The following is a 20,114-nucleotide window of genomic DNA, read 5'->3' on the forward strand; positions in this document are numbered from 1 at the left end:
GATTGTGATCGGTACAGGCTTGATGGGCCAAACGGCCTCCTTCTGTGCTGTAGGGATTTTATGAAATGACTTGGATAAGGATGGATCAGATTGTTGCCAAATTTGCTGACACAAGAATAGGTAGGAAAGTAAGTTGTGAGGACAGAATTATGTAAATACATCGAGTGGGCAAAGATCTAACAAATGGAGTATAATGTGGGAAAATCTGAAATTGATCATTTCAGTAGGATGGTGGGAGCTTGCAGAGCTGAGATGCAGAGGGATCTGGGTGTTTTAGTGCATGAATCAGAAAAAGCTAGTGTGCAGGCATAGCATGTAATTAGGAAAGCTAATATAATGTTATCATTTATTGCATGGGAAAATGAACACTAAAATAGGGAGGCTATTGGGCACCAGTGAGGCCACATTTGAAGTACTGTGTACAGCATTGGTCACCTTATTTAAGGAAGATGTAACTGTGTTGGAAGTAGTTCAGAGAAGGTTTACCAGACTAACACTTGGAATGGCTGGGTTGTCTTATGAGGAAAGGTTGGACAAGCTAGGCTTGTATCTGCTGCAGTTTAGAAGAAAGAAGAAACTTGATCAAAATCTTTAAGATCCTGATAGGGTGGATGTGGAGAGGATGTTTCCTCTTGTGGAAGAATCTAGAACTAGGGGTCACTAGGGGCTGGGATTGCCCATTTCAAACAGATGGTGACATTTTTTCTGAGAGGCAATGAGTCTTTCAAACTCTTCCTCAAAAGGCGGTGGCAGCAGAATCTTCGAGTAATTTTAAGGCAGAGGTACATAGATTCTTGGTAAGCAAGCGGATGATAGGTTATTAGAGATGGGCAGGATGCAGGTCTGAGGTCAGCCATGATCTTATTAAATGGCAGTGCAGGCTCAAGGGGCTGAAAGGCCTACTTCTGCTCCTTGTTATAAATATGTCTTTGTATTCTTCATTTCACAAATTGTAGGAACTGGAGAGGGTGCAAGACAGAGAGAGATGGGCGAGAAGTGAGGAAAACAACAATGTATGAACATGCATCAATACACAAATGGGCAATTTGCATTTTTACCTCATCGTAAGTGTAGTCTCGTTCGGATCCTGCCCAAGCCGGGCCACTCTGAGTGGAAAAAGTGATGCCATCATCTCTTTTGCCTTCATCATCATCAAGTTCTGCAAAAACAAATAATATCAAGCAGCATAACTGCAGCTTTATGTACTCATATCTTACATCCTCATCCATGTTTATACAAATGAATAACCTACAAAATGGTAAAAGCGTTTGCAAATCCCCCAAATCTGGGCAAAGTCATCAGGAGGTAAATTCTCATTTTGGCACATACATTTTATTTTATGCATATGTATAATGTATTTTATTTCTGTACATTTGTAAACCAGTAAATTGTTTGAAACTACTTTCTCACTTATGATTTGTCACACCAGGCAGAATAGCATTGCTCTCATTGCAGCAGATGTCATGCTGAAAGTCAGCTTCCATATACATCCAGTTTCACTCCACTGCTATGCTAAGCTAGATAATCAGAGCTTAGACAGCAGCGGAATACTAGTCAATATTTCTGGGCTCGAGGGGATGGGAAAAAAAAGTGAAACACATTTTCTGTTCCCAATTCTTAAGCGATAACTGATGGAGATTTTGATGAAGCATGGTGGGAGGGGGGTCATGTGTGGCATAAATAGTAACATAGACCTGGGTGCTTACTGTAACATTCTCTGTAATTTATGCATGGGAGTGAATATTAAGCTGAAATGCAACTCTGTTTGTGATGCCTTGCATGGTTGATGTAATCAGCTGGCGGTCACCATCAGACAAAGGGTGGCCACGGGAAGAAGGCCCAGAAAGCGTCCGCAAACCTGTGTGTAGCGGAAAGTCCACCTTTCTCCTCGAATGAAGAGGGAACCAAACTAAAAGGAACGGTTTACTAGATTCTCAAAATTTAAAGCAATAAACTTCCTTATGGCACAACATTGCAAGGCAGCTGTGTGCTTCAAACCACATGTGGAGCTGCGGATTCAAACAAGACACATAGCTGTAAACATTATATGAAAAACCTGTCAGACAACCCAAAAATAAATTTACTAGCAACATTTTAAATCTGTTACTCCAATTCTCAGCATCCTAAAATAATTTTACGTACATCATTTTTCTCCTTTTATATCCTTCAAAGAATTAAGTCAGTTTGTCCTTAGAAGTCTCATGAGATACCCTCAAGGAATCAGAGATGACAACTGCACAGATTTACTTTGATCTCCAAAACTGCATTCCATAAATACAGACATATTACTACTTCACATGCTGTCAACAATTTCGCAACACAATGATTTGACAACATTAAAAATAATTCATAAAATAGAAGCAAACTATGCATACAATATCACTTTTTAAAAGCCAGGGCCCTACGTGAGGCTCAAACTCTCAACCTTCAGATTGAGAGACTGACACACTGCCTACTGCGCTAATGAGGCTCTTTTTAAAAGGGAGATGGGGAAATCTGATACCTATTTTCACCCTAGTCTTCCAGTATAACCAACATAAAGACAATCAGCAATCTCTCACACACTAGGTTTAGAGTGTCAGTGCTCCGTGGATGACCTCAGCCCTTTCTGTTCAAAGTAAACCACTCCTTCACTGCCCCCCAACACCCCCTGGAAAATTCCAAGGAAGCTGGGCTGTTTACCCACCATTCCTCCTAGCCATTCTGATCTCGCACAATTACACTTCACCAAATGTCCTCAGTGTCATAGAATCCCTACAGTGCAGAGGGAGGCCATTCAGCCCATCGAGTCTGCACCAAATCTCTGACAGTATCTTACACCCAGGCTTTCTCCCCCGCCCCATCTCTTTAACCCCACACATTTACCAGTGAATCCACGTAACCTATACATCTTGGGACACTAATGGGCATTTAGCATAGCCAATCCAGCTAACATGCACATCTTTAGTCGGAGAAAACCAAAGATAGTCGGCTTCTGAATGAAATACTCACGGTCATCTGTCCTTTCGTTCAACTCCTCATCCATGAAGGTTACAGGTTTTGGTTTCTTCTTCTTCATCATGCTCACGTCAAAGGCATCGTCATCACCCTCTCCCTGCTCAGTCACTTCACCATCAATCTGCAACACCAAAACTCCTGTAAATGACACACTTTTCACAACTGATGAGAAAATCAACACTGGTTAAAACAGCTTTGATCAGCTTTCTTTCAGTGTTTACAAGGTTAAAGTAGTTTTGAAAACACCTGTAAGCAATATGTGCCTGTTGCACAATGGCCCTGCATGCAACTAGAACATTATATTCAAAAGGCAGAGCATTATGAAAACAAGTTAAACAGTGTGCACTCGCACAAACAATTGGGTGCCAGGAGTAGCCAGTTGTTACTGAAGAGGTGGGGAAAGGAGAAACACTAGATGGCAACCCACCTGGTCTCTCTAGAGACCATGCTACTAGTTGGCACACTTGGAGAGCCATAAGTAATCCTGTTACGCACTCTTTTGATCTGGGAATAGTAAGAGGGGACCAAACAACGTACAGACAAAAGTGAAAATGGTGCAAGTCAAATCAAATCTGGATGCAGAATAAAGCTTACTTCTGTGTCACAAACCTCAACCCCAGAAAAGAATCCTAACATGAAATGTTCACTTCACACTAGAACACTCATTTCTTAAAAAGAGGGCAAATTCCACTATGGATGTGCAATCTCTATCAACTGACTTCATACATGGTAACCCTTACAAAGCCATTTCAAAATGGGTGATGAAGGCCATTGTTCTCAGCCTATTTCATACTCTTTCAGAAACAAAACCCTTCAACAAAGCAATGCTCTCTCTAAATTTCTTTCTAACAGGCAGCTACAAACTCGAGTGCTACATTTTTAAAGCCATATGCAGCTAACATTTTAAAGAACACTGTTCTTTCACGAAGCTGAGTGATCTGTTTATTCCAACGCACAGAACATTCCAGATTTCTATAAGGTCTGTTGCCGCACAGCAAACACTTCACTCAACTGTTTTTTGAAATGATTTGTGTTTTGCCTTAACCATCACAGCCAGGCATTTATCCCATCTGTTGATCATACTTTAAAGAACTTCATACATCAACTCCTAAATATGACAATCTTAACCTGCATCCCTTTACCCTACTGCCATGAATTAAATTTGAAGAAATGTTCTAGATTTGCCTTTAATCCCTCATAAATCTACAAGGTCCCCTTAAGCCATTTCCTTCCCAATCTAAAAAGCCCAGCTTTTACTAATCTTTCTGATAATGAATACACTTACCTGGCACTACAGGCTCTGATTTCACCTGTTAAATGGGTGGGCTCCAAGTGAGCTAAAATCTCTCAACAATCAGTGCCTTTTGGCACCTTCAGAAGGTTAGAGTCAGACATGCAAACAACAAAACAAACTGAACAATTCAGGTCTTGAAGGGAAAGAAAATGACATTTTAGTGGGAGTTTATAGCAACTGATTTTGACTCAATTGACTAGGTGAAAACAACACATTAACATTCCAAATGACAACAAAAAATAGCAACACTCAGCATATGTGGAGAGAAATAGTTAACATTTCATGTTGATGACCTTTCCACAGATGTTGCCTGCCCTTCTCAGTGCTTTCAGCATTTACTGTTATTTCAGATTTCCAGCATCTGCAGTACTTTAGGTTGCACCTACCAGTTTCTCTGAAGCAGCCACACTGAAGTGAAACTCAACTTAGAGGAGTGTTTTATCTCACCTGTTCATCTAATTCCCTACATTATTTATTATTTCATCAATAAAGTTGACCAGTTGGACACAGAGGAGAAAGAGATAGATCTGGATTTTGCAGTCAGTGGCAAAGTGACTGTGCTCACTACGGACCTCAATGAAAGCTGCCATTGATCTAACAATCTGTATGGCAGTATTTCCCCTTTCCTGGTGCCAAGATGGGGATCGCCAGACATCCAAAGAGATCCCAATTTGAGCAAACAGCCTCTGACGTCCTTCATTTTAACCTCCACTGTTACGGAAATAGATGGTTGCAAGACGCATATGAAATTTAGCTGGAAACGAAAGCAGCAAAATTTAAACATAGAATTATAGGACGGTTGCAGCATAGGAAATCGCCATTTGGCATAATTTATATATGTAGAAACCCGTGGGATCTGTCTTGGTCACATCTGCAATTTAACGTGCAGCATGATGTGTTTGACCACAGCTTGCCTCATATTTACTTCATGTTAATTCTGAACATAAGATATTGTAAACTGCTCCACTTTGGTGACTTTGCGTCGTAAAGATTATTCTGTTCAAAACTGTGGAATTTTGTGGCTTTATTCTCACATTGGGTAACTGGGATTTCAAACTTTAAACAAAGAGTTACGAGTCTCCAACTAATTGCAACAACATATACAAAACAATTATTTCAGGACTGTTGAGCAGTAAATATTAACTTAGCATGCCATACAAAATCCAGTTAAACCTCAATCAACCTTTGTATGTGTGTGCTTACAGCAAGACTAAGAACATTTAAGAGTGGACATTCAACTATTTCCCATTGATTACAGTTAATAGGGTGTTGGGGCTGCTCAACAGTGCACACTCTGGAAAAGTAACTGCATACATGTAGGGCGGCACGGTAGCACAGTGGTTAGCACTGCTGCTTCACAGCTCCAGGGTCCCGAGTTCGATTCCCAGCTTGGGTCACTGTCTGTGTGGAGTTTGCACATTCTCCTCGTGTTTGCGTGGGTTTCCTCCGGGTGCTCCGGTTTCCTCCCACAGTCCAAAGATGTGCGGGTTAGGTTGATTGGCCTGGTTAAAATTGCCCCTGAGATGCGTAGGTTAGAGGGATTAGCGGGTAAATATGTGGGGGTACGGCCTGGTTGGGATTGTGGTCGGTGCAGACTCGATGGGCCGAATGGCCTCCTTCTGCACTGTAGGGTTTCTATGATTCTATGATTTCTAATTCAGACACTACTGTCAGTGTCAGAGGAGTAACAACACTGAATACTCATAGTTTTGCCATTGTTACTGCCACACATTCAGGCCATTGTGCCAGCATAGAGTGTGAAATTACACAAATTTCTCAGAATTCTGCACTTCCAAATAAATTTCTTTTCCACATATCTTATTGAAAAATACAAGACCCTGAGTGGACTTGACAGGGTGGATGTTGAAAGGATGTTTCCCCTTGGGAGAGAGGCGAGAACTAGGGGACAGTTTAAAAATAAGGGGTCTCCAATTTAAGTTGGAGATAAGACATTCTTTTCTGAGGGTCCAGTGTCTTTGGAATTCTCTTTTCCAGAGTAATGGATGCAGGTCGTTGAATATCTTTAAACCATAGAATCCCGAACATGCAGGAGACCATTCGCCCCATCGAAGACCAACTCCCCTTTTTCATCAAGAAGTTACGGTTTATGGGTGTAGGTGGATAAGCCAATGAGATTGGCCATGATCTTATTGACTGGCAGAGAAGGCACGAGGGGTCGAATGGCCTAATCCTGCTCCTAATTTGCATGTCGGTATGGTCACTCACAATGGATGCCAATCAACTCCTAGAATCTCTTCGACTTAATTTCCTGTAATATTTTCACATGTGGAATTTCCTGATTAAAGAGAGGTATCTTCATCTATACAAAAGTGGATTTTTAACCAAAGACAAATGAACCATTTCAGGATGGTAATATGTCTACTAACAGCATATGGAAATCTATCCTCATAAACCATAGTTCAACCCATCTACATCAGTGGTGATTGACCTTTGCCTTGAACTAGGGAAATCCCGAGCAGTCTGGGGCCCTCTCTTGAAGGCTCAGTTAACATGTATATCACTTCTCCACCTCAAGCAACTTCCTACAGGCAGGAGGATCTATCTGTGACCCGCTGAATGATTGGCAAACACGATAGATCTGATGATCCCTTGTTTCCCAAGCCAACTAGATTATATCGGAAATCACGAACTAGTTATTTTCAGTCTTCAACCTGGATTGCTAACAACTCAAATATGACTGTGCCAAGAACGTGCAAATGATCAATTACTTCTCACGGCAGATGCAATCAAAACATTTGCCTGCTTCACAAAGCCAAAAAATTCCACAACAAACCCTTCAGCAAAACAAAACTATTCAAAGCAGAGCCATAGAAATTTAAAATAAAGGAGCCATTCAGTTTCCAAAAAAGTATCCACTTGGTCCCATTCCTCAGTTTTCTTTCCTCTAGCCCTGATCCCCAATATTTATTTTTCAATCATTCATCTCATTCTCTTAGGGAGGCTATTAATTCAATTTCATTTCTGGTAAAATGCATGATTTCTAAAGCTATAAACCTATATATTGCTAAGTTTGCAGATGATACAAAGATATGTAGAGGGGCAGGTAGTATTGAGGAAGCAGGGGGGCAGCAGAAGGACTTGGACAGGTTAGGAGAGTGGGCAAAGTGGCAGATGGAATACAATGTGGAAAAGTGTGAGGTTATGCACTTTGGAAAGGGGAATGGAGGCATAGGCTATTTTCTAAATGGGAAAAGGCTTAGGAAATCAGAAACACAAAGGGACTTGGGAGTCATTGTTATAGAGTCATAGAGGTTTACAGCATGGAAACAGACCCTTTGGCCCAACTTGTCCATGCTGTCCTTTTTCAAACCCCTAAGTTAATCCCAATTGCCCACATTTGGCCCATATCCCTCTATACTCATTGTACCCATGTAACTGTCCAAATGCTTTTTAAAAGGTAAAATTGCACCCACCTCTACTACTACCTCTGGCAGCTTGTTCCAGACACACACCACCCTCTGTGAAAAAATTACCCCTCTGGACCCTTTTGCATCTCTCCCCTCTCACCTTAAACCTATGCCCTCTAATTTTAGACTCCCCTACCTTTGGGAAAAGATATTGACTATCTAGCTGATCTGTGCCCCTCATCATTTTATAGACCTCTATAAGATCACCCCTCAGCCTTCTACGCTCCAGAGAAAAAAGTCCCAGTCTATCCAGCCTCTCCTTATAACTCAATCCATCAAGTCCTGGTAGCATCCTAGTAAATCTTTTCTGCACTCTTTCTAGTTTAATATCCTTTCTATAATAGGGTGACCAGAACTGTACACAGTATTCCAAGTGTGGCCTCACCAATGTCTTGTACAACTTCAACAAGACATCCAACTCCTGTATTCAATATTCTGACCGATGAAACCAAGCATGCCGAATGCCTTCTTCGCCATGCTGTCCACTGTGACTCCACTTTCAAGGAGCTATGAACATGTACCCCTAGATCTCTTTGTTCTGTAACTCTCCCCAATGCCTTACCATTAACTAAGTCCTTCCCTGGCACATTTATCTAATGCACATTAGATAAATGTGCATCATCTCACATTTATCCAAATTAAACTCCATCTGCCATTCATCAGCCCACTGGCCCAATTGATCAAGATCCCGTTGCAATTGGAGGTAACTTTTTTCACTGTCCAGTATTCTCTTAAGGTTAACATGCAGGTTCAGTCGGCAGTTAGGAAGGCAAATGCAATGTTAGCATTCATGTCGAGAGGGCTAGAATACAAGAGCAGGGATGTACGTCAGAGGCTGTATAAGGCTCTGATCAGACCCCATTTGGAATATTGTGAACAGTTTTGGGCCCCATATCTAAGGAAGGATGTGCTGGCCTTGGAAAGGGTCCAGAGGAGGTTCACAAGAATGATCCCTGGAATGAAGAGCTTGCCATATGAAGAGCGGTTGAGGACTCTGGGTCTGTACCCGTTGGAGTGAACAAGGATGAGGGGGGATTTTATTGAAACTTACGGGATACTGCGAGGCCTGGATAGAGTGGACGTGGAGAGGATGTTTCCACTAGTCGGAAAAACTAGAACCAGAGGGTACAACCTCAGGGTAAAGGGACAATCCTTTAAAACAGAGATGAGGGGGCAGTTTCTTCAGCCAGAGAGTGGTGAATCTGTGGAACTCTTTGCTGCAGACAGCTGTGGAGGCCAGGTCATTGAGTGTCTTTAAGGCAGAGATAGATAGGTTCTTGATTAATAAGGGGGTCAGGGGTTATGGGGAAAAGGCAGGAGAATGGGGATGAGAAAAATATCAGCCATGATTGAATGGTGGAGCAGACTCGATGGACCAAATTCTGCTCCTATGTCTTAAGGTCTTATATTTTAACCTCTCTCTTGATTTCTTTTGTTATAAGTTTATTGATTCACTTTCTCAGCACCCTCGGAATTTTCAAACACCTCTATTAGACCACGCTTAACTTTATTTGCTCGATGAAGAACCCTGGTTTCTCATGTTAAGTCTATTCTTATTGGTGTGATAACTTGACTACAATAAAATGTGGAATGTGTTTTAAATGATCTTCTTGACATAAGGTAACAAAATTTAACAGTAACAGTAATGCAGAACAGTGAAACAGTAATAGTTATAGCACAAGTAAAACAGGTCTTGCAGACATAAAAGCCCTCCAAAAGCTGCACATGTTCTGAACCCTTAGCAGACACCTAACAATTATATAGGAGGAAAGGCTTATAGGAACATACTACTCAAAATGACACTGCAGCTGTTGTCATCATAGTGAATCTGTTTTGCACCCTCTCTATGGTCTGAACCTTTTTCCTGAGTTAAGGTAACCATACACTTGGACATTCAATGGCATCAGAAACAAGAAGCAGGAGTAGGCCATTCGGCTCTTCAAACCCGCTCCGCCATTCATTTATCATGGCTGATCATCAAATTCCCTATCCCTTTAGCCCCTAGAGTTATATCTAATTACTTCTTGCAATCAGAATGTTTTGGCCTCAACTACATTCTGTGGTAGTGAATTCTACACATTCACCACCCTCTGGGTGAAGAAATTTCTCCTCACCTCAGTTCTAAAAGGTTTACCCCTTATCCCCAAACAATGACCCCTAGTTCTGGACTCCCCCACCATTGGGAACATTCTTTCTGAATCTATCCTTCCTAACCCTGTTAAGAGTTTTAATTTTCTATGAGATCCCCTCTCACGCTTCTAAACTCCAGTGAATATAATCTTAACCGATTTAGTCTCTTCTCATATGACAGACCTGCCCCCTCGGGAATCAGCCTGGTAAACCTTCGCTGCACTCCCTCAATAGCAAGGACATCCTTCCTCAGATAAGGACACCAAAACTGCACAGATTGCCATCGCTGAATCCCCCACTATCAAAATCCTGGGATTACCAGAAACTGGACTCGACTAACGATGTAAATACTGTGGTTACAAGAGCCGGTCAGGGACTGGGAATTCTGCGGCGAGCAACTCACTTCCCAACTCCTTAAGTGTGCCCACCATCTGTACATCCCAAGATTGGAGACTTTGGAGAGGGTACAGAAAAGGTTTACCAGGGTGTTGCCTGGTTTGGAGGGTATTAGTTATGGAGGAGAGGTTGGGCAAACTTGAGTTAGCTTTCACTTGAATATCGAAAGAATGACTAAAAGAGAGACACAAATCAGAATAAAACATCACTCCAAAAAGGAGATAGAAATTGATCAAGACAATTTTTCTATTCTCTTGTAAAATTAACCCTATCTTTGTTGGGGAAATAGTGAGGTTTACATAGAATCCTACAATGCAGAAGGAGGCCATTCAGCCCATCGAGTCTGCACCGACCACAACTCCATTTAGGTCCTATCCCCATAACCCCAAGCATTTACATATTCTAATTTCACTTCTGAGGTGCGGATTCGAACAACGAACTTTTCCCAAGAGAGCATATTTCATATGACACCCAATCTGGGGCCTGGATTATCAAGCAGAATCCTGTCCTTGCTCTGTCCACAGACACACACCTTCCAACAAAAGTCACTGAAGAGGAAAACCTCCACCCATCTCCATGTCAATATGCAAAAGGCAACGAGGCCCACTGAATTGCCAACACTGTCCAAGCTGTGATTAGCTGACCAAGGGCAAAGCTGGCTTTCAGCCTTTGCTCAGTACCACATGCAGCAAGATTACAATCTTAAATTTTTGCTTCATTATACACGGGTTAACAGGAAAGAAAGCTGCAAGATAAGTGAAGCAGCTGTAAGGAAACATCAACACCTCAAGTAACACACCATCCGGACTTGGGGATACATCACAGTTCCACCTTCATCACTGGATCAAAGCCCTGAAGCTTCCAACCAAACAGCACTGAAGCCCACAGGCTGCAGTGGTGCAAGAAGGCAGCTCTTTCTCATGGGGTAATTAGCGAGAGGCAATAAGTCCTGGCCTTGTCAGCAACACCCACATCCTGTGAATGAATAAAAAAGTCCCAATGGGAAGAACATCTGGAAAGCAAGGTGCCAACCTACAAACATGTTACAACTTGCATCTTAGGCTAATAGTTGAAAAAATTACATTGTTGCTAATCTTTGTTTTGGAAGTAAAAAGATTGGCAAGAACTTTCCCAAGCCCCAAAGGGTCCAATTGTGTCCCTTGTTTACTAACCTTTACACCATTGTCAATCCCAATAGGCTTCTTGGGTTTTTTCTTTTTCTTCTTTTGATTGAAGAAGTCCAAGTCATCTAAATCATCTGTCGCATCTTTGACAAAATATATACATACACAATATTTAAAAAAAATCAATTTTCATTTGTGGCTAGCCTTATATTTAAAGCCGAACTACCCAAAGTTCTAACCCAGTGTTGAGAGCCGATCAGCCCTAATCTAAATCCTCAGGGATTGGCTAGGCTGAAACATTGATTCTTTAGAAAGTCATTTACAAGATGTGTTTTTAGGAAATATTAGGAAAACGCTATGCAACCAACCTAAAAGTCTGTTGCAAGGCGAGACCATGTAGTTTTATAGGTTATCCTACCTGGCATCAAGTTATTCATAAAATTTCTTCATTTGACACAAGATGATTATTTTTAAAAATTCATTTATGGGATGTGGACATCGCTGGCTGTGTCAGCATTTATTGCCCACCCCTACTTGCCCTTCAGAAGGTGGTAGTGAGCTGCTTACCGGAACTGCTGCAGTCGCTGAGGTGTAGATACACCAACAGTGCCATTAGGGCAAGAATCCCAGGATTTTGACCCAGCGACAGTGATATATTTTCAAGTCAGGATGGTGAGTGGCTTGGAGTGAACCTCCAGGTACTGGTGTTCTGGATGTCTGCTGCTTTGGTCCTTCTGGATGATAGTGGTCGTGGGTTTGGAAGATGCTGCCCAAAGAAGTGAATTATTCGCTGCAGGATTCCTAGCCTTTGACCTGCTCCGGGAGCCATATTATTGATATGGCTAGTCCAGTTCAAATCTGGTCAATGGTAATCCCCAGAATCATGTGCTGGGATACATGGACATCCCAAATTTTATAGTGACTTTACCTTTGTTTGTGTGTGATCTTTGTGGTAATAATTGAAGTAGCCTCAATGTTGCTACTGTGTTCTGAATACACCTTGCTGTGCGAATGATGCAAAGCCGCAGCTCAGAACAGAATCTCTTTCATTAGACACCACAATATTATCTGGGCAACGATACTTGCTACACATTTTCTGGCACTCATACAACTTACTGGAATTCTGTTTGGGCATTAATTTACTCAACCAAATTTATTGCTGGAAAATCTCTGATTTTTGGCATGCTCTGGGAATAGGGGATGCTGGTTAATCAAATATTTGGCCAACTGAGATGCAAGATGTTTTAACTGAAATGAGAAAGCTCCAAGATGATGACGCAGGTGTTGAGGTCTTGAGTGCTGCAGGAGCGTGCAAATCGAGTGAGCAGCGCCAAGGGGAGATGATGCCACAGAACAATTGAGAGGCCAAGACTGGAGTGAGGACAAACAGTTGGTAATTATTACCAATGAGTAACATTTTCAATCAAAGCAGATAACTGCAGAGTTCGGGTTAATAGAAAATCCCGGTTGGCAGAGTGCCAGGTAACAGAAATGTTACTGTATAAAATCTTTGTGGACCATATAAATTAATATAAAGCTGTCTTGTTTTTCTAACACTAAATGGAGCATGTCACGGATCTCTGTTGTTGAAACCTCTGTCACTAGGTACAGCAATGTGGCTGACTCTTAAATGTCCTCTGAAATGGCCTAGCAAGCCACTCAGTTGTATCCAACCACTACAAAGAAAACAAAGAATGAAACCGGACTGAGCACCCGGCATCGACCTAGACACTAAGTGACAATGGCAAACCCAACCCCGTGGATCCTGCAAAGTCCTCCTTACAAACATCTGGGGCTTGTACCAAAATTGGGAGAGCTATCCCACAGGCTAGTCAAGCAACAGCCTGATCCAGTCATACTCACCAAATCATACCTTACAGATAATGTCCCAGACACCACCATCACCATTCTTGGGTATGTGCTATCTCACCAGCAGAGGTGGCAGCACAGTGGCATACAGTTGGGAGAGATTTCTCCTGGGAGTCCTCAACATTGATCGTGGGTCCCATGAAACCTGATTAAACATGGGCAAGGAAACCTCCTGCTGATTACCGTGTACCGAGCCCCCTCAGCTGATGAATCAGTACTCCTCCATGTCGAACACCACTTGATTTGTCACTTTAGTAAACAAAGCATACCGTCCATAGAGAAGGAAAGGAGAGTGTGCAGAATGTAGTGCTATAGTTATAGCTAGGGTGTAGAGAAAGGTCAACTTAATGCAAAGTAGGTCCATTCAAAAGTCTGATGGCAGCAGGGAACTTGGAGGAAGCACTGAGGGTGGCAAGGGTGCAGAATACAGTCTAGGTGGGGGACTTCAATATCCATCAGCAAGAGTGGTTCAGCAGCAGCACCACAAACCGAACTGGCCGGGTCCTAAAGGACATCGCTGCTAGACTGGGACTGCAGCAGGTGGTGAGGGAACCAACAAGAGGGAAAAGCATACTTGACCTCATCCTCACCAACCTACCTGGCACAGATGCACCTGTATATGACAAGATCAGGCAGGAGTGAGCACCGCACAGTCCTTGTGGAGACAAGTCTTCACATTGAGGATATCCTCCATCATATTGTGGGGCTCTACCACTGTGCTAAATGAGATAGACTTCAAACAAATATAGCAACTCAAGGTTGGGCATCTATTGGGCACTGAGCTGTCAACAACAGCAGAATTGTACTCACCCACAATCTGTAACCTCATAGCCCTGCATATCCCCCACTCTACCATTACACCAAGCCAGGGGATCAACCCTGGTTCAATGAGGAGTGCAGGAGGGCATGTCAGGAACAACACCAGGCATACCTAAAAATGAGGTGTCAACCTGATGAAGCTACAACACAGGACTACTGACATGACAAACAGCATTAGCAGCAAATACAAACAAAACTAAGCAATCCCACAATCAATGAATCGGACCCAAGCTCTGCAGTCCTGCCACATCCAGCTAGGAATGGTGGTGGACAATTAAACAACTCACTGGAGGAGGTGGTTTCACAAATATCCCCATCCTCTGATGGAGGAATCCAGAACTTCCATGCATTCACAATAATCTTCAACCAGAAGTGTCAAGTGGATGATCCATCTCAGGCTCCTCCAGAGGTCCCTAGTATCACAGATGCCAGTCTTCAACCAATTTGATTTGCTCCACATGATATCAAGATATGGCTGAAGGCACTGGATACTGCAAAAGCTTTGGGCCCTGACAATATTCCTGCAACAATCCTGAAAACTTGTGCTCCTGAACTTGCTGTAGCCCTAGCCAAGCTGTTCCGATACAGTTATAACACTGGCGTCTACCCAACAATGTGAAAAATTGCCCAGGTATGTCCTGTACACAACAGGACAAATCCAACATGGCCAACTACCACCTCATCAGTCTACCCTCATCAGCAAAGTGATGGAAGGGGTCATCAACATTGCTATCAAGCAGCAATAACCTACTCACAGATGCTCAGTTGGGGTCTGCCAGGGTGTCTCAACTCCTGACCTCATTAAAGTTTTTAAAGTTCATTAGTCACAAGTAAGCTTATATTCACACTGTAATGAAGCTACTGTGAAAATCCTCTACAGCCTTGGTTCAAACATGGAGCTGGATGCCAGAGATGAAGTAAGAGCGACTGCCCTTGACATCAAGGCAGCATTTGACCAAGTATGATATCAAGGAGCCCCAGAAAAACTTGATCAATGGAATCAGGGGAAAAACTATCCACTGGTTGGCATTATACCTGGCACAAAGGAAGATGGCTGTAGTGGTTGGAGGTCAATCATCTCAGCTCCAGGACATCACTGCAGGAGTTCCTCAGGGGAGTGTCCTAGGCTCAACCATCTTCAGCTGCTTCAATTACTTTCTTTTATCAAGGTCAGAAGCAGGGGTGTTCGCAGATGCACAATGTTCAGCACCATTCACAACTCCTCTGATACTGAAGCAGTTCATGTCAAAATGCAGCAGGCCCTGGACAATATCCAGGCTTTGGCTGACAAGTGGCTAGTAACATTCACACCAGGGTGGCACAATGGCTAGCTAGCACTGCTGCTTCACAGCGCCAGGGACCCGGGTTCAATTCCCAGCTTGGGTCACTGTCTGTGTGGAGTCTGCACGTTCTCCCCATGTCTGCGTGGGTTTCCTCCTGGTGCTTTGGTTTCCTCCCATAATCTGAATGACATGCTGGTTAGGTACACTGAGGAAGAATTTAGCATGGCCAGTGTACCCAAACAGGCACCAGAATGTGGTGACTAGGGGATTTTCAAAATAACTTCATTTCAGTGTGAATGTAAGCCTATTTGTGACTAATAAATAAACTTTAAACACAAGTGCCAGGCAATAACCATCCCCAACAAGAGAGAATCTAACCATCACCCCATGACATTCAATGGCACGACTGGCACTGAAGCCCCTTACTGGGGTTTCCCACTGACCAGAAACTGAACTGGGCTAGCCATACTATGGCTACCAGAGCAGGTCAAAGTCTAGGAATCCTGCGGTGGGTAACTCACTTCCTGACCTCAAAATGTGTCCATCATCTACAAGGCACAAGTCAGCAGTGTAATGGAATACTCTCCATTTGCCTGGATGAGTTCAAAGGTCTGCAGGTTAGGTGGATTGGCCATGCTAAATTGTCCCTTAGTGTCAGGGGGATTAGCAGGGTAAATATGCGGTGTTACAGGGATAGGGCCTGGGTGGGATCGTTGTTGGTGCAGGCTCGATGGGCTGAATGGCCTCCTCCTGCACTGTAGGGATTTTATGAGTGCAGCTCCAACAATACTCAAGAAGCTTAATATAATTCAGGACAAAGCAACCTGCCTGATTGCTACCTTCTCCCTCCATCACCAACAAACGGTGGAAGCAGTGTATACCATCAACAAAAACACTGCAGGGACTCACCAAGATTCCTTGGACAGCATCTTCCAAACACATGACCACTATTATGTAGAAGGACAAGAACAGCAGAGCCCTGGGAACACCAGTACCTGGAGGTTCCCTGCAAGTTACTCACCATCCAGACTTGGAAATTTATCATCGTTCCTTCATTGTCACTGGATCAAAATCCTAGAACTTCCTCCCCAATGACACTCTGGGTGTGCCTACACCTCAGAGACTGCAGTGGTTCAAGGAGGCAGCTCACCAACTTCTGAAGGGCAACTAGGACAGGGCAATAAATGCTAGTCTAGCCAGCGACAATCACAACCCATAAACAAATTGTAAAAATGCTGCTCGACCACAATAGATTTACAGCAAATTGGACTCCTAGGTATATACCAGGTGAATGGGGTCAGATGAATTTTCAAAAATACTTTATTACTCCACCACATTATATACAAACAGAAACTAGAAGTAGGAGGAGGCCATTCAGCCCTTCGGGCCTGCACCACCATTCATTTTGATCATGGCTGATCATCGCGTTCAATATCCTGATCCCCCTTTCCTCCCATATCCCTTGATCCCTTTAGCCCCTAGAGCTATATTTAACTTCTTCTTGAAATCCAACAATGTTTTGGCCTCAACTACGTTCTGTGGTAGTGAATTCCACACATTCACCACCCTCTGGGTGAAGAAATTTCTCCTCACCTCAATTCTAAAAGGTTTACCCCTTATCCTCAAACTATGACTCCCCCACCATTGGGAACATTCTTTCTGAATCTACCCTGCCTAGCCCTGTTAGAATTTTATAAGTTTCTATGAGAACCCTCACTCTTCTAAACTTCAGTGAATATAATCCTGACCGACTTAGTCTCTCCTCATACGATAGACCTGCCATCCCAGGGATCAAACTGGTAAATCTTCGCTGTACGCCTGCTATAGCAAAGACATAATTTCTCAGATAAGGACATCAAAACTGCACACAATACTCCAGGTGTGGCCTCACCAACACCCTATACAATTGCAGCAAGACATCCCTATCCTCAAATCCTCTTGCTATGAAGGCCAACATACCATTTGCTTTCTTTACTTCCTGCTGTACCAGCGCGCTTACTTTCAGTGACTGATGCATGAGAACACCAAGGTCTCGTTGAGTATCCACCTCTCTCAACTTACACTTATTCAAGTAATAATCTGTCTTCCTATTATTGCTACCAAAGTGGATAACTCACATTTATTCACATTATACTGCATCTGCCATGCAGATGCCCACATGCTCAGCCTGTCCAAATCATGCTGGAGCACCTCTGCATCCTCCTCACAAGCTCACCCTCCCACCCAACTTTGTATCATCTGAAAATTTGTGAATAATACATTCAGTTCCCTCTTCCAAATCATTAATATATAATATGAACAGTTGGGGTCCTAGCACTGATGCCTGTTGAACTAGTCACTGTCTGCCAATCAGAAAAAGGCCCATTTATGCCAACTCTTTGCTTCCTATCTGCTAACCAGCTTTCTATCCATCCCAAGACATTACCTGCAATCCCATGTGCTTTAACTTTACATAGTAGTCTGTTATGTGAGAGCTTGTCAAAAGCCTTCTGAAAGTCTAAATAGACCTTACGAGCCTGGTGGAGTTCTTCGAAAATGTGACGAAACACATTGACGAAGGGAAAGCGGTAGATGTGGTTTATATGGATTTTAGCAAGACGTTCGATAAGGTCCTCCATGCAAGGCTTCTAGAAAAAGTGAGAGGGCATAGGATCCAAGGGGCTGCTGCCCTGTGGATCAAGAACTGGCTTGCCCAAAGGAGGCAGAGAGTGGGTATAGATGGGTCTTTTTCTAAATGGAGGTCGGTCACCAGTGGTGTGCCCCAGGGATCTGTTCTGGGACCCTTGCTGTTTGTCATTTTCACAAATGACCTGGATGAGGAAGTGGAGGGATGGGTTGGTAAGTTTGCCGATGACATGAAGGTTGGGGGGGTTGTGGATAGTCTGGAGGGATGTCAGAAGTTACAGAGGGACATAGATAGGATGCAAGACTGGGCGGACAAGTGGCAGATGGACTTCAACCCAGATAAATGCGTCGTGGTCCATTTTGGCAGGTCAAATGGGATGAAGGAGTACAATATAAAGGGAAAGACTCTTAGTACTGTAGAGGATCAGAAGGACCTTGGGGTCCGGGTCCATAGGACTCTAAAATCGGCCCCGCAGGTGGAGGAGGTGGTTAAGAAGGCGTATGGTGTGCTGGCCTTTATCAATCGAGGGATTGAGTTTAGGAGCCTGGGGATAATGATGCAGCTATATAAGACCCTCGTCAGACTCCACTTGGAGTACTATGCTCAGTTCTGGTCGCCTCATTACAGGAAGGATGTGGAAAAGATTGAAAGGGTGCAGAGGAGATTTACAAGGATGTTGCCAGGATTGAGTGGCATGCCTTATGAGGATAGGGAGCTCGGTCTTTTCTCCTTGGAGAGACGTAGGATGAGAGGAGACCTAATAGAGGTATATAAGATGTTGAGAGGCATAGATTGGGTGGACTCTCGGAGGCTTTTTCCCAGGGTGGAAATGGCTGCTACGAGAGGACACAGGTTTAAGATGCTGGGGGGTAGGTACAGGGGAGATGTTAGGGGGAAGTTTTTCACTCAGAGGGTGGTGGGCGAGTGGAATCGGCTGCCGTCAGTGGTGGTGGAGGCAAACTCAATAGGGTCTTTTAAGAGACTCCTGGATGAGTACATGGGACTTGATAGGATGGAGGGTTATAGGTAGGCCTAGAAGGTAGGGATATGTTCGGCACAACTTGTGGGGCCGAAGGGCCTGTTTTGTGCTGTAGTTTTTCCATGTTTCTATGTTTCTAAACCACATCCACTGGTTCTCCTTTGTTATCTCTACTAGTTACATCCTCAAACAATTCCAGTAGATTCATCAAGCATGATTTCCCTTTTGTAAATCCATGCTGGCTTTGTCTGATTATACCACTGCCTTCCAAATGTTGAGTTATGAAATCCTTGATAACAGACTTCAACTTCCCCAGTACTGACGTTAGACTCACTGGTCCATTGTTGCCTGTGTTCTCTTTACCTCCCTTTTTGAATAGCGGGCTTACATTAGCTACCCTCCAATCTGTAGGAACTATTCCAGAGTCCAAAGAATTACCTCATGGAATATTTAAATAGAACAAATAGCAATTGCAGAAAATACTGATGGTCAGGCAATTTGACTTTCATCTAAATCACCAGAAAGCACCCGGTCTTTCAAATGGTCATTAAGCTGACTGGACATTGGGCTCGATTACAAAGCACATTGACTTTCACCACTGTTGTAAAAAAAACCTACGCTCACTCTCCTCTCTATTCACTGTCTCTGAACAAAAACTCCATTCAGATGAAAGAAGCATTTATCCTGCTAACTAATGGGTAGCAGATTATACCTCAAGGAAATCAAACTGAACAGCTCTTTTTCATTAAAAAAAAAGCTAAGTATCAGATTCTGAAGCAATTAAAGACATGTTGCAAGGCTGATAAGAGTCAGAACCCAGCTGCACCAAATAGAAAACAATTGGTATTAATAAACTCCTGAAGCCATAACTAAGCAAAGCTTCATTTTTTTGGTGCAGCATCATCTACTGTAGCCACACCACCACTCAAAACAAATCAATTGTGTGTGCCAATGTGGATTTCAGTATCTGTTCGCAACATGATCCTTTGCACGGCAACTACCATCGCAGTTCAGGAAAAAACAAAGGTCTTTCTGGGTCGCAGAGCAGAAATTGGATGGCATCTTACCACATTTACTATCACTCCATTGCTTCAGTAACCTTGAATAGACTCAAGGACCTTTAAAGCATTTTATATTAATTCAGTTTGCAACATCTTTTTTAGTTATCC

At 43.1% G+C, this 20,114-nt stretch overlaps 1 protein-coding gene across 1 annotated transcript in view; it reads right to left on the bottom strand.

The window, feature by feature from the left end:
* The window catches only part of eif2s2 (eukaryotic translation initiation factor 2, subunit 2 beta), a 66,306-nt gene that overhangs the window by 28,603 nt on the left and 17,589 nt on the right, over nucleotides 1-20,114 (bottom strand). The window contains exons 3-5 of the mRNA XM_078236895.1: nucleotides 11,418-11,512; nucleotides 2,992-3,118; nucleotides 1,059-1,159 (exon numbers count right to left, since the gene is read on the bottom strand). Of these exons, the coding sequence (XP_078093021.1) occupies nucleotides 1,059-1,159; nucleotides 2,992-3,118; nucleotides 11,418-11,512 (323 nt within the window). The remainder of the gene's footprint in view (nucleotides 1-1,058; nucleotides 1,160-2,991; nucleotides 3,119-11,417; nucleotides 11,513-20,114) is intronic.

This window comes from Mustelus asterias, chromosome 20, assembly GCF_964213995.1.
Source record: "Mustelus asterias chromosome 20, sMusAst1.hap1.1, whole genome shotgun sequence".
NCBI lineage: Eukaryota > Metazoa > Chordata > Chondrichthyes > Carcharhiniformes > Triakidae > Mustelus > Mustelus asterias.